General features: G+C 46.0%; 1 protein-coding gene across 1 annotated transcript in view; it reads right to left on the bottom strand.

Annotated features, from left to right (window-relative positions):
• The window catches only part of CACNA2D3 (calcium voltage-gated channel auxiliary subunit alpha2delta 3), a 197770-nt gene that overhangs the window by 49772 nt on the left and 135639 nt on the right, over positions 1-12359 (bottom strand). The window contains exon 28 of the mRNA XM_053470058.1: positions 4477-4557. Within this exon, the coding sequence (XP_053326033.1) occupies positions 4477-4557 (81 nt within the window). The remainder of the gene's footprint in view (positions 1-4476; positions 4558-12359) is intronic.

Below are 12359 nucleotides of genomic sequence, written 5' to 3'. Positions count from 1 at the left end.
TAAACACGAAAACCATAAATATGTAACAACAAATAACGAATAAAACCAAATGACAAAAGAACAATGAAACTGATGGGTATAGTTTTTGACATTTCTCTTTACCAAAAGAGTTTCGGATGCGTGGAACAGCCTCCGAGTAAAGGTGTTGGGTGGAAAAGACGAAGAATCCCCGCGACGCACACGAGGGTCCTGAGTGGGAAATGAAATCACCAACGCGAGTCTAGATTTATCTCTTGTCCCAAAAGTTGTTCAGTTAAAATAAAAATATATATTTATGGAAATTAAGTTCTTAAAAATACCTTTAAAACATCTTCAAAAAGGTGAAAAAAACCGATAGTCTCCGAGTGCAGTTTTGGGGTATTTTTGAAGTGTTTTTGTAACCATGTCGTGTGTCTCCTTGCGCTGCTGGAACGAGTTATCAGCTTCTTGTGTTTTATTTTAAGGACGAGGAGATGTAACTTTTCCAATTAACGGCGACTTAACGAATAAAGGATTATTATTTTCCACCATGTCCCCCCCCCCCGGATGGAAGTCATTCCGTGGGACGCGTCTACAGCCCGTCAGTCCTGGGGAAGCCTCGGGTATTCGTGGCAAACATTAAAGGACGATGGTCTACTTAATGACAGAACGACGCCGCTCTGTCCTATGGCGGAATTCCATGTTGTTTTGTTTTTTTGTTCTTTTAAACGTTTTGTGACTTGGCAGAAAAACATACAAAACTTTTCTCCTGATTTTTACTTATTAAGCAACTTTTTTAAAGGGGAAACTCTCATGATATTTTTGCAGAGTTATATTTAGATGAAAACATTTCCTTAAACCTCAGAAAGCTGGTTAAAGATCAATTTTGTTATCAATAAAATGAGAAAAGATTTTATAACCGGATACATTCTCCGTACGCGAAGGAGCCCAGGATGCCAGAATTCTGCGCACGCATTTCTCCTTTAAAGATTATGTTTCAACCTGCTGCATGCGTTTACTGCGAGATCAGTGATCTGCCAACCCTACATCTATATATATAACAGAAAGCCAGACCCTGCCGGCAGATCGGCCCCCGGCGGCCCTCATCTCGTCTGCCTCTATCTCCTGCTATAAAGACTCAAAACGTAATCAGACGTCGGTCTCCTCTTAGATTCAGGATCCGTATGTCTATCCCATGCATGTTTAATACCCTCACTGTATAACCCTCTACCACCTCTGCTGGGAGGCTGTTCCACCAGTCTCCCACCCTCTCAGTAAAGTAGAAAAATACTGTGTATACTCAGTGAAGGATAGCCCCAGCTTATGCTCCAAATGTGGCTGTTGTAAAAACAATTTAAAGCAGAGGAAATTAAAATTCCCGTTTCGCATGTCATACAAAATAATCTCTTTTTTTTTTCATTAAAAGCTGGTAATTTTATCTGAATCATAAACCGCTAGCTAAATACCTATTTCCAATTTCAAAAATGTTTGCGGTGACCTTATTCCAGCTACAGAGTCCGGCATATCCTGAATTGTTATCTATTTTTACCCCCTTCCAGAAGGACTATAAGTAACATAACACTGAATGTTTACCGTAGATTAATTTGGGAACGCGCATGAGCGCCGCTCTGTCTCGTGAGAGCTTTGGCTTTTAATTCAGAAGCACGGAGCCTTTAGAATGCCATTTTATGCCTAAAATAAGCTGGGGGCATCTGACTGCCTGAGAGTCGGGGCAACTCAGTCCAAGCGACATGAAAGGCTACTAAGAGAATTCAGCTGATGCCCCGATGAAGGTCATTATGGCCAAAACGTCACCTTATTTATTTATTTATAATCCGAATAATTTTATTATTTCATTGTGAATGATTTCAAAAGAAGCTTAAAAAGGATCCATTAACGGCTTTATTGGTGCCTTTAGGACTAGTAGGATCTGATGAGAAGAGATGCAGAGAGGATAAAAAGTCAGTCGGGCTTCTCAGGGTTCTAAACCTGTTACAATTTAACCAGAATTTAAGTCATGCACTAAAACTCAGACTTTCTGGATGAATAGAAGTGAAAGTAGTCCAATAACTGAACTAGAGAGACCGTGTCTTCTGCACGCGCTCTTTTACTCCCCTATTCCGTCTCTTTCACGTACAGTTAATATCTTCATCGTTAGGGTCATGAATTACAAATTACCCATCGGAACAGAGCGGCAGAGAAAAGGGAAATCAAAATAGATTTGGCCGCGGAGGCATTAGGATGGTTTTATGTGGAGTACGAGACGGAGGCGAAGCATCGCTCACGGCATTTATTACCGAAGGCTGAAAGGGTTTGCAGATTATTACAACCCGTCAGCGCCTTGGCGCATGTTAATGAGCTGATTCGGGCGTCACGACCCACCGCAGAGCTCGTCCTTTTACTGACTCATTTAGAATGGAAGTGAAGCAGTCTCACTTCAGCAAAGCCGTCATGTTCCATTAATCAGAGGGAATTATTTTACATCTCGGAGCAGGAAATAAATGTCACAGCGTGAACTGCCGGGATCTACGCTCCCGTTAACGGTAAACGATCCCCTTGTTCCTTGTCAAGTCTGGATGAGCCTGCGCCCGGACTGCCGGATTGAGTGCTCTAGATTGTGAGCTCCTTTGAGCGGGATCCTCCTCTTCTTTTGTTCCTGTCCAAGTTGTGAAATGGTGCCCCTTTTGTTAGACTTGTGCAAATGGACCAAAAATTAAACTCACAATTTTTTTTTTTTGGTCCATTTGGTTTCAGAAAAAAATTTTGTTTCCTGCCCTTTCAGTTCGGACGGACGATTCGGAGGGCTTTTTCCATTCGAAAATTCCACTTGAAATTCGTTGTCACCTTCATTCACTCTCTCACGCTCTCCCACACTCTCACTCACCCTCTTTCATGCTCTTTTGATTGGAGGAATGGTGGAGAGGGTATAGCCAGAGGCTCCGCCCTTTTGTTTAAGTTCACGGGGAGGCCAGAATAATGAAGATTCATGGAGAGAGAGAAGCGTTTCTGTACCCATCTTTCTCCATGAATCAATCTTCATTGTTCTGCTCTCTCAGTACACTTCTGTAAAAGGGCGGAACCACAGGGACAGCCTCTCCCCCGTTCCTCCAATCAGAGGAGAGGGTGTGTCCATAGGCTCCGTCCTTTTGGGGAAGTTCACCGAGAGGCCAGGTTCATGGAGAAGCCGGAAGAGGAAAAAAACTCAACAAAATTCATATGAAAATTCTGGGCTCTCTGCTTCGTTTTCATTCGTTTCGTTGGAGTCCCTCCTCGTTTTCGGACATTCGCACGAATTTAAGAAATTGGTAAATTTAGTTAAAATCGAAATTTGTACGGATCCGCTATTTGCTATGTCCTGTTTACCCGTTATACGGGATTCCAGCATTGAAGATAGCTTAGTCCTGATCTGTAAATGTCCTAAATATTACATTATCAGCTCTGTACACAAAATAAACCCACATAATGAAATGTATCGATTAAACAAGCTACATTATTTATTAGAAACCCCCCTTATGTGTATCACATGGGATCATCCATGTTAACTTCCTGTTTTCAGGATCTTTATGATTATAGATATTTAAGTTAAAAAAGTTCTGGCATACCCTCCAATCACTGCTGATTTTAACATCCCCGCGGTCTTGATATATTTCTTATTCTGTCAGAAGAGTCAGATGACTCGATATTTGCCAACCACAGAACCCGGCTTGACCCTTAATGACGCATTTCACTTTTTTTTTTTTTTTAATGTTAAACCAAGACTCGAAGCTGGCCGAGCGCGCGGCCAATACAAACGCCCAACCAGTTGTTCCATCGCTTAGTCCTATTTTTGTCTCCCATCTTCAACATACATTTACAAATAAAATAAATATAAAGAAAGTACGTGTTTTGTGAGGGCCGGAAGTGGATATTTTCGCTGTGATGTGGAAACTGATTTTGATCCAAGAATCCGATTGTATTTTATGGATCTCTGGAAATGTGAGGTTAGCCCTGGCTCCGGTAACAGAGAAATACAGCAGTCGCAACGTGCAGCCGAGCCGTGATATTATCGTACAGATGAATTATAGAACATATCGCGTGGTGGTTCCCGGACCGTGCAATTTGCGGGATCTCCTAACTAGCAGTTTAGTAATATGAAATATGGAAATGTCACAGAAATTGCACCATTGAAACACTCTTGGATTTAAGGCATTAGACCACTAAATTACTATTATCGTGATTATTTAATGAATCACTAATGCAAAGCCAAACGTCTTGTTTTTTGGGGTTTACCAGAGCAAGACAGATGAGCAATTGTTTCCCAGAGAACTTCAAACATTTTGGACGGCACAACATGTATCTAGTGGGTGATTTAAATACCCACCACGGACCCGAGAGGCTTTCATGGTATCGTTTGTTACATTGCATGGAATTCACTTTTTTTTATTGCTTTTATAGTTACAGAATTTTACAAACTACCCCGAGGCTGTGGTGGGATTGTCAGCGTTGGAGAATATGAGGGGAAGAATACAGAAGGCGTACCTGCCACCACGGGGGATTTCCTGTCGTCCAGAAGCTGAACGGCGGTGCTGGCCGTAACCACGTTACTTTTGTTTTCTGATCCTGAAAATAGAAAAGAGAAGGTTTTTCTACAACCGGGGCAAGAAAGAGAATCGAAAACCATATGGAGTTTAATATATAATATATATAATATATATCTAATGAGGCTATAGTGTAACAATGTAACAAGTTCAAATATGTTTCTATTTCCTGTTTCGGGGGGGCGGTGGCCTTGCTGGTTGGATAGAACCTGGTACCTACAGAATACCCCCGAAAACGAACCCTCTGCCCAACAGAGACTTATTTGTCAATAATAAAGGAAGTAGAAGCACAAAAGAGTATTTATCTGCAAGAATGAATTACGTGGCATTTTCCTTCATTTATGAAGACAAAATCCGTGCTTTTAAACCCAGAAAGGGGCCCCCCTGGACGGTTAGGAAGGGGGAACATGACTGCTGGCCCTTTGACCGGGGTCAGTAGTTCATGGTCCGGGCACAGGTGTGGGTAGCAACATTGTTGCTATAATGTTCTTTGGTGTATAAGGGTGGGCTTACCGGAGCAGGGTTTCAGTCATTCCTGACACTCTGTACGAGCTTCACCTTCATCATCACCTTCATCATGTCGGCTGAGCAATTGGAAATGGCCCTAGCGGCGTTTCTACAAGAAAATGACAGAGCCTCGCTGATGAGACTTGTGGAAAGGGCTCAAGCTGCTCCGACTGACCTCCTTCCAGTCCCTGTCCAGGCGGATGCTGCTGCAGGGAGAAGCAGGCGTTCCCGACCTCCTTCACGCTTAAGCCCTAGTCCCTTAAGGGGCGGAGGGCGAAGACCGGTACCTGCATCCAGGAACCCAAGGCCTGCACGACCCAGAAGACGTCTTCAGCGTTCATCTCGACGAGAGCAGCGGCAGGAGGCGTCTCCACCTTCCCCCGCCGCAGTAGCTGTTCCGGATGATGGGAGCGAAGCCGGACCGTCTGGTGAGCGTAGCCGAAGCCCTCGCTCGCCATCCAGCCGACGGAGAGGGACGGTGACTGCAGCATCGGCGGTTTCTACGGGTGGACGGCAGCGGCGGCACGATCGTGTGTCGGCCGGGCGACGGGTGAGTGACGTCAGCGCGGCGACTCCTCGAGAAGGGGGGAGGCGGGCTCCTGCGGCAGCCTCTCGTGATTACCCTGCTCCTGCTGCGACTCGGGACCGGAATGCAGCCAGAAGCCTGCGTGAGGATTCTCCAGCGTCGACCGCGTCAGGGAGCCGTTCCATGTTATCCGGATTCGACGATCTTCCACCAAATCTTCCACCTGCTGTCAGCGTTGATGGTGAGTGCTTGGGCCAGATGGCCTGGGGCACAGAGGTTGGGGGTTTACGGACCACACAGCATTTGAGGGAGGGTTCTGGGGCTGACCTGGCAAGGGTCCTCAAAGACTTACTGGGTAGACTTGGTGATACTGGGGCTGCTACAGCTGACCCCTTCCCTAATGTTGGGAGGTCTCAGGTAGCTTCTGCTATGGGTTCTTCCTCTCTGCCGGCTGTGCCTAATTTGTGTGAGGTTGCGCCGTTAAGCATGCATGTATCTTCAGAGGTTCGAGAGAAGATTTGTAGGTTAGAATTTGTGGATGTGTTGTCATTGGTCCCGGCGGACAAGGAGACCGTGGATAGGCCACGGAGGTCAGAGCAGGGTGATTCCGAAAAAGGAAAACAAATTCCACGTACGTTTGGGAATTGGCTTCAAGGTTTTTCGGTTTTTGCCAGCATACTATGTGAGCGTTTTTCTGACAAGGGTCCATCATTATTTGCTTATCTAGATCTTATCTGGGGTGCTTATAAAATCTATGGCGGTCAGTGTTGGTTTAAATATGATCAGCAGTTTCGTCAGAAGATGGCTGTCCGTCCTGGTATGCGCTTTGATATGCAGGACGGCAATCTGTGGCTATTATTGATGACACCAAACAGACCCCTGCCCTTTCATGGGGGGGCCGCCGCATCAGCCCCTGGAGCGGCGGCAGGTGCCAAAAAGGGTGTTTGCTGGCTCTACAATGAGAGTCATTGCAGGTGGTACAGCTCCTGCCGTTTCCGCCACGAGTGCTCCCATTGTGGAGGACCGCACCCTGCAGTTAAATGTTTTAGGAAGAACAGACCTGGCGGAACCAAGTCTGGAGGGAAGGAGGATGCCAGCCGGGGCGAGGACGCCAGTGAGCGTTCAAAAGATGCTCCCCTGGCTAAAGCAGTACACCAATAGACGTGAGGCCTTGTTGCTCACGGATGGTTTTAGTAGAGGGTTCTGGATTCCTTTTTCATATTCAGATTCTCCTTCCATGGCGGCTAATCTTAAATCAGTGTCATTAAATGAGGATTTGGTTGCAGCTAAATTGCAGAAGGAGGTAGATTGTGGCCGTATGGCCGGCCCCTTTTCTTCCCCCCCTTTTCACAATCTGAGGGTATCCCCACTAGGTCTGGTCCCTAAGAAGGAGCCTGGCAGCTTCAGGATGATCCATCATCTCTCATATCCTTTAGGTTATTCCGTCAATGATGGCATTTCTCCTGAGGAGAGCCGGGTTCATTATACTTCGTTTGATAGGGCATTGGAGTTGGTTCGGATGGCTGGGCCCAACTGTTTGTTGGCTAAGGCTGATATTGAGTCGGCGTTCCGCCTTCTCCCTATTCATCCCGACTGCTTTCATTTGCTAGGCTGCTTTTTTAGGGGATTTTATTATGTTGATATGTGCTTGCCCATGGGCTGCGCGATTTCTTGTAGTTACTTTGAATCGTTTTCTTCCTTTCTTGAGTGGGTGGTGATTCAAGTATCTGGTCTCTCCACCTTACTTCATTATCTTGACGATTTTTTGTTTGTTGGCCCTGCTAATTCTGAATGCTGTTCCCTTTTGTTGCAAGTTTTTCGGAAGATTTCTGGTGAATTTGGTGTTCCTTTGTCTGAGGAAAAAACGGTGGGTCCGGTTACATGCTTGTCTTTTTTAGGAATCGAAATTGATTCCTCCACCATGGTATTCCGTCTTCCTCAGGCTAAGTTGATGTCTTTGTCTCAGCAGCTTGATAGGGTTCGGTGTTCCAAGAAGGTTCAGCTCAAGCAGGTTCAGTCTTTGTTAGGGCTGTTGGCTTTTGCTTGTCGGGTTATGCCGATGGGGCGTGCTTTCTCTAGAAGATTGTCTTTAGCTACGGCTGGCGTTCGAGTTCCTTCTCATTTTGTTAGAATCACGCGCTCCATTCGTGCTGATCTTGAAGTATGGGTGACCTTTCTCCAAAAGTACAATGGTCATACCTGCTGGCAGCAGGCCGAATGTTCTAATGTTGACCTTGAGTTGTTTACAGATTCGTCTGGCTCGGTAGGGATGGGTGCATATTTTCATGGTGAATGGTGTGCTCAGCCCTGGCCTGATGATTGGTTGGGGTCTGACTTGTGTCGCAATCTAGTATTCCTGGAGCTCTTCCCAATCGTTGTTTCAGTGGAGCTATGGGGTCCAATACTGACTGGTAAGCGGGTCGTCTTTCGTACCGACAATATGGGTGTTGTTCATGTCATTAATCGTTCAACCTCTCATTCCCCTCCTGTCTTGGCCTTGTTGAGGCACTTAGTCCTGCGTTGCTTGGAGTTTAACATCTGGGTTCGGGCACGACATGTTCCCGGGGAGGCAAATGTAATTGCTGACGCATTATCTCGCCTACAGTTTCAGCGCTTCAGGGAGGCCGCGCCGGAGGCTGCAGCTACGGGTCTGCCTTTTCCGCACTCTTTATGGAGCCTCGCATCGCCAACCTAGTGTCGTTGCTCCGGAATTCGTTATCATCGAGTACATGGAGAGCCTACATTCGGGTGTGGAGAGCCTGGCTTTCTCTGGCTGAAGTCGAGGGTGATCTTAGGTCTGAGGATTTCCGGAGTCGGGTAACTTTGTTGTATTTGTCAGGCTTAAGGGATAGTGGTGCTTCTGGTTCCACAGCGGAGCGGAATATGACAGCCCTGTCCTTCCTGTTTAAGTTGATGGGCTGGCAGGAGCTGGGTTCTAAATTTGTTGCTTCCAAAATTGTTAAGGGTTGGAAGAAGCATATGGTTCCTGATAGGAGGCGCCCGGTTTCCTTTGCTCTGTTGCATCGCATTCTGGATGTCCTGTCTCAAATCTGTTTTGACAGGTATGAAACACTTCTGTTTCGCGTGGCTTTCTCCTTATCCTTTTATGGTGCATTTCGTGTTGGTGAGGTTGTGGCTCCTAGGGCCGGTTCCGTTTCCCCTCTTACTGCTCAGGATATTGTTTTTCAGCCCGGGTTGGTTCAGGTGTTTATCCGGCGGTCCAAGACTGACCAGGTTGGTCGTGGTGCTACGGTCAGTATTCGTGCTACCGATTTGGACTGGTGCCCTGTTAGACTTATTCGTTCTTTTGCTTCTGTTCGTCCGTCTGGATGGGTCTCCTTTCTAATTCATGCATCTGGCTCGTCCTTGACGAGATTTCAGTTTTCTAAAGTTTTTCGTTCCTGCTTACTTCGTTGTGGTGTGTGCCCACTTGACTTCTCCCCTCACTCGTTTAGGATTGGGGCCGCCACTGAGGCCGCTAGGGCCGGGGTCCCTGCATCTGACATTCAACGCTTGGGTCGTTGGAAATCCAAGAGGTTTCGTTTATACATTCGTCCTCAGCTATTATAATTGTTCTTTCAGGTTCATCGCCTCCACTGGTCTGGATACTGGGTCACTCCTTTATCTACTGGGCGTCTCGTCGGGCGGAGCGGCGGGTATATGGCAGGAACTTGGGTTTTCCGTACGACAAGGTCAGAATTCGTTGGCGTGGCATTCGTGGCCTGCGCTGGGTTCAGATGTATCCGGAGTTTTGTTCATTAAGTAGGTTTGTCCCGTCTTCTATTATTTTGGTCATACACGCGGGGGGCAATGATTTAGGCTCGGTTCGTACTATCGATCTCATTTACCGTATCAAAGGGGATCTTTCACGCTGTTTTGCCCTTTTTAAACGTGTTATTTTAATCTGGTCAGAAGTTGTTCCTCGACCGGTTTGGTCACTTGGAGCAGGTGCTAGATCCTTGGAAAAATGTCGCAGAAAACTGAATGTTGCCGTGTCTCGCTTTGTTACCTCCCTGGGCGGTGTGGCTATACGTCATCGTGAGTTAGAGGGCGATAACAAGGATTTAGTTCGGCATGACGGGGTACATTTAAATGACATTGGCCTCGATATTTTTAATCTGGGTTTGCAGTCCGGCATCGAAAAGGCGCTGGCCTTGGTGGGGGCGCAGCCATAGCTCAGGTAAGCCTGAGTTGGCTGCGGTGGCGGGAAGTCTCGGCCAGCACCTTTTATGTGGAATATCCAGTGGATGGAGAAGGCTTGGGGAGACGAGTTCTGTGGAGGCTGACGGTACCCAGAACGAGAGCTCTTGGTAAAGTGTTGGGTTATCTGCCTGTCGGTAACACGACAGCTGGCAGGATGGTTATGTTTATGTATGGTTATGATGTGCTGGTTCATTACGTTAATAAAGCTGTGGCCAACGCCCTTACCCACAATGTTGTGTTGTGTATTTTTTGGGTGGGATGGGGTTTTTGTGCCATGTTAGGTCCTGTGGTCTTGGTTTAAGCAGTCAAGGGGCCCCCCTGGACGGTTAGGAAGGGGGAACATGACTGCTGGCCCTTTGACCGGGGTCAGTAGTTCATGGTCCGGGCACAGGTGTGGGTAGCAACATTGTTGCTATAATGTTCTTTGGTGTATAAGGGTGGGCTTACCGGAGCAGGGTTTCAGTCATTCCTGACACTCTGTACGAGCTTCCCTCCCGCCCTCCCCTTCTATCTATGTTTTTTCTGTATGTATTTTCCTGTGCCGGTGTTGGTTTCTTTTATTTTCTTTTAGTCACAGCGGGAAGTCTCGGCCAGCACCTTTTATGTGGAATATCCAGTGGATGGAGAAGGCTTGGGGAGACGAGTTCTGTGGAGGCTGACGGTACCCAGAACGAGAGCTCTTGGTAAAGTGTTGGGTTATCTGCCTGTCGGTAACACGACAGCTGGCAGGATGGTTATGTTTATGTATGGTTATGATGTGCTGGTTCATTACGTTAATAAAGCTGTGGCCAACGCCCTTACCCACAATGTTGTGTTGTGTATTTTTTGGGTGGGATGGGGTTTTTGTGCCATGTTAGGTCCTGTGGTCTTGGTTTAAGCAGTCAAGTGGGCAGCTGAGTTGAGAATTGCCCCCCAATAGCTATCTTTACATACAGCACAGAATATAAAGATCTATAGGTCCGTGGTGCTGCGCAGCTTTTAACACGTTATGAAAATAAAATCTGTATTTTGGGATAAGTATCTTAGGAAATGGAAGTAGAACACCCCATGGAAATATACTGTGGGTCTGGATAGCGCCCAACTGCGATTACATTGTTACTATAATTTTACGAGTACAACACGCCCCGTTTAGGATGGGAAAATTGCAGAGAGCGGGCGAAAAATCAAAGGAGGATGTTTAGTGCCTAATCCAGATGCAGCGATACATGAAATTGTGGACATCTGTCAGCGAGGAGTGATTCACGGCGTCTTATCCTCAATCCTTTACAGCTCGTTGTTTAAAACACCTCGACGCCTCAGTGCGGAGACGCGAGGAGCGAATATTTTCGGCCATCACCCCACGGCAGCGGGGTGACATCTGACCCCTTGATATTTTGTCCGCGGATGGTAAATAACTTAACGGAATTCTATTCTTGTAACAACTCAACGCTAATCCCGTTCCTATAACTCATGCGGTAGGCATAAAAAATTCAAGATGTTGCGTCTCGAATCCCCCATATTTATTACAAGCGAAAGACCATAACTTTTGAAGAGTTTCACGTCCGGTAGTAGCGTGGGCTTCGCGGAGCGCCGCTAACCTGACATGAGCTATGGCTAAATCTCCAGGCACGCTGGCCCTTGGCTGATTCTACGCAACGCGAATGATTTATATTAGGAATAGTCTTCTTAGCCAAATTATGAAAGCCTTCTATCTATCTCAGGACACCATCCTCCCGTTTATCTGGATATTCTCAACTGGAGAGATCTTGGCCGCGGTATCAAAAGTTCATAGAAAATAAGAACATTGTTTCTTGGGGGTTTTTTTTTTGCTCCTCAACAAAAAAAGACTTTATTATGCGTTTCTGAAGGGCGAGATCTCGAAATCTGCATTTGCTGTTCGCCAGATGCAGGATAATTACGCGGAAACGTTTGAAACGAGTAACTAATTTTCTGTATCAAACAAAAAAAAAAAAAAAAAAGTTAAAAACTCTCTTCTCAGAGTGAACAGAAATTGGCAAAACGTTAACGATGAGAACATAAAACAGATGAATGATCTTTACGGGGCGAAATAACACTCTGCGTATTAATAATATCACCTAATGCTTACGCCAATAAACCCCCAAGAAAAGTGACGCGGGGGTCTGAGTGGCAACAATTCATCTTCAAAGAGAGGGCCGTGGATACGCTGAGAGGGTTCTTTTTGGGGGAGTTTAATATCTTTTGATTATTCACTTAATACTGGATGTTATTCAAATATCAGTAAAAAGAATAAATATATATAATTTTTTTGAATTTTCCAATCCGTTTTCTGTTTTTATCAAGACGGGGAGAAAAGATAAATTATGAGGCCAGCAATTCCATCATGTCTGGGAATTATTCTTTTTATTTAATTTCAGGTCAATGGACAGCGCAGGTTTTTTTTAGCCGACCAATGGGAGGAATTAAATGGTGGCCGCTACCCAAAAATGTCCGGTTCTCATTAGGAAACCGGTCTTGATTTTGTGTCAGTTATTGGGAAGTAATCCAGTCCCTCTGTCTAATGTTAAATGTTTTTGCGTCCCTTGCCTTTTACCCTTGCGAGTATATTGGCTGCCAAAGCTGGTTATCCA

Source organism: Spea bombifrons, chromosome 6 (assembly GCF_027358695.1).
Source record: "Spea bombifrons isolate aSpeBom1 chromosome 6, aSpeBom1.2.pri, whole genome shotgun sequence".
Classification (NCBI taxonomy): Eukaryota; Metazoa; Chordata; class Amphibia; order Anura; family Pelobatidae; genus Spea; species Spea bombifrons.
This window is presented reverse-complemented; position numbering and strand designations above follow the sequence as displayed.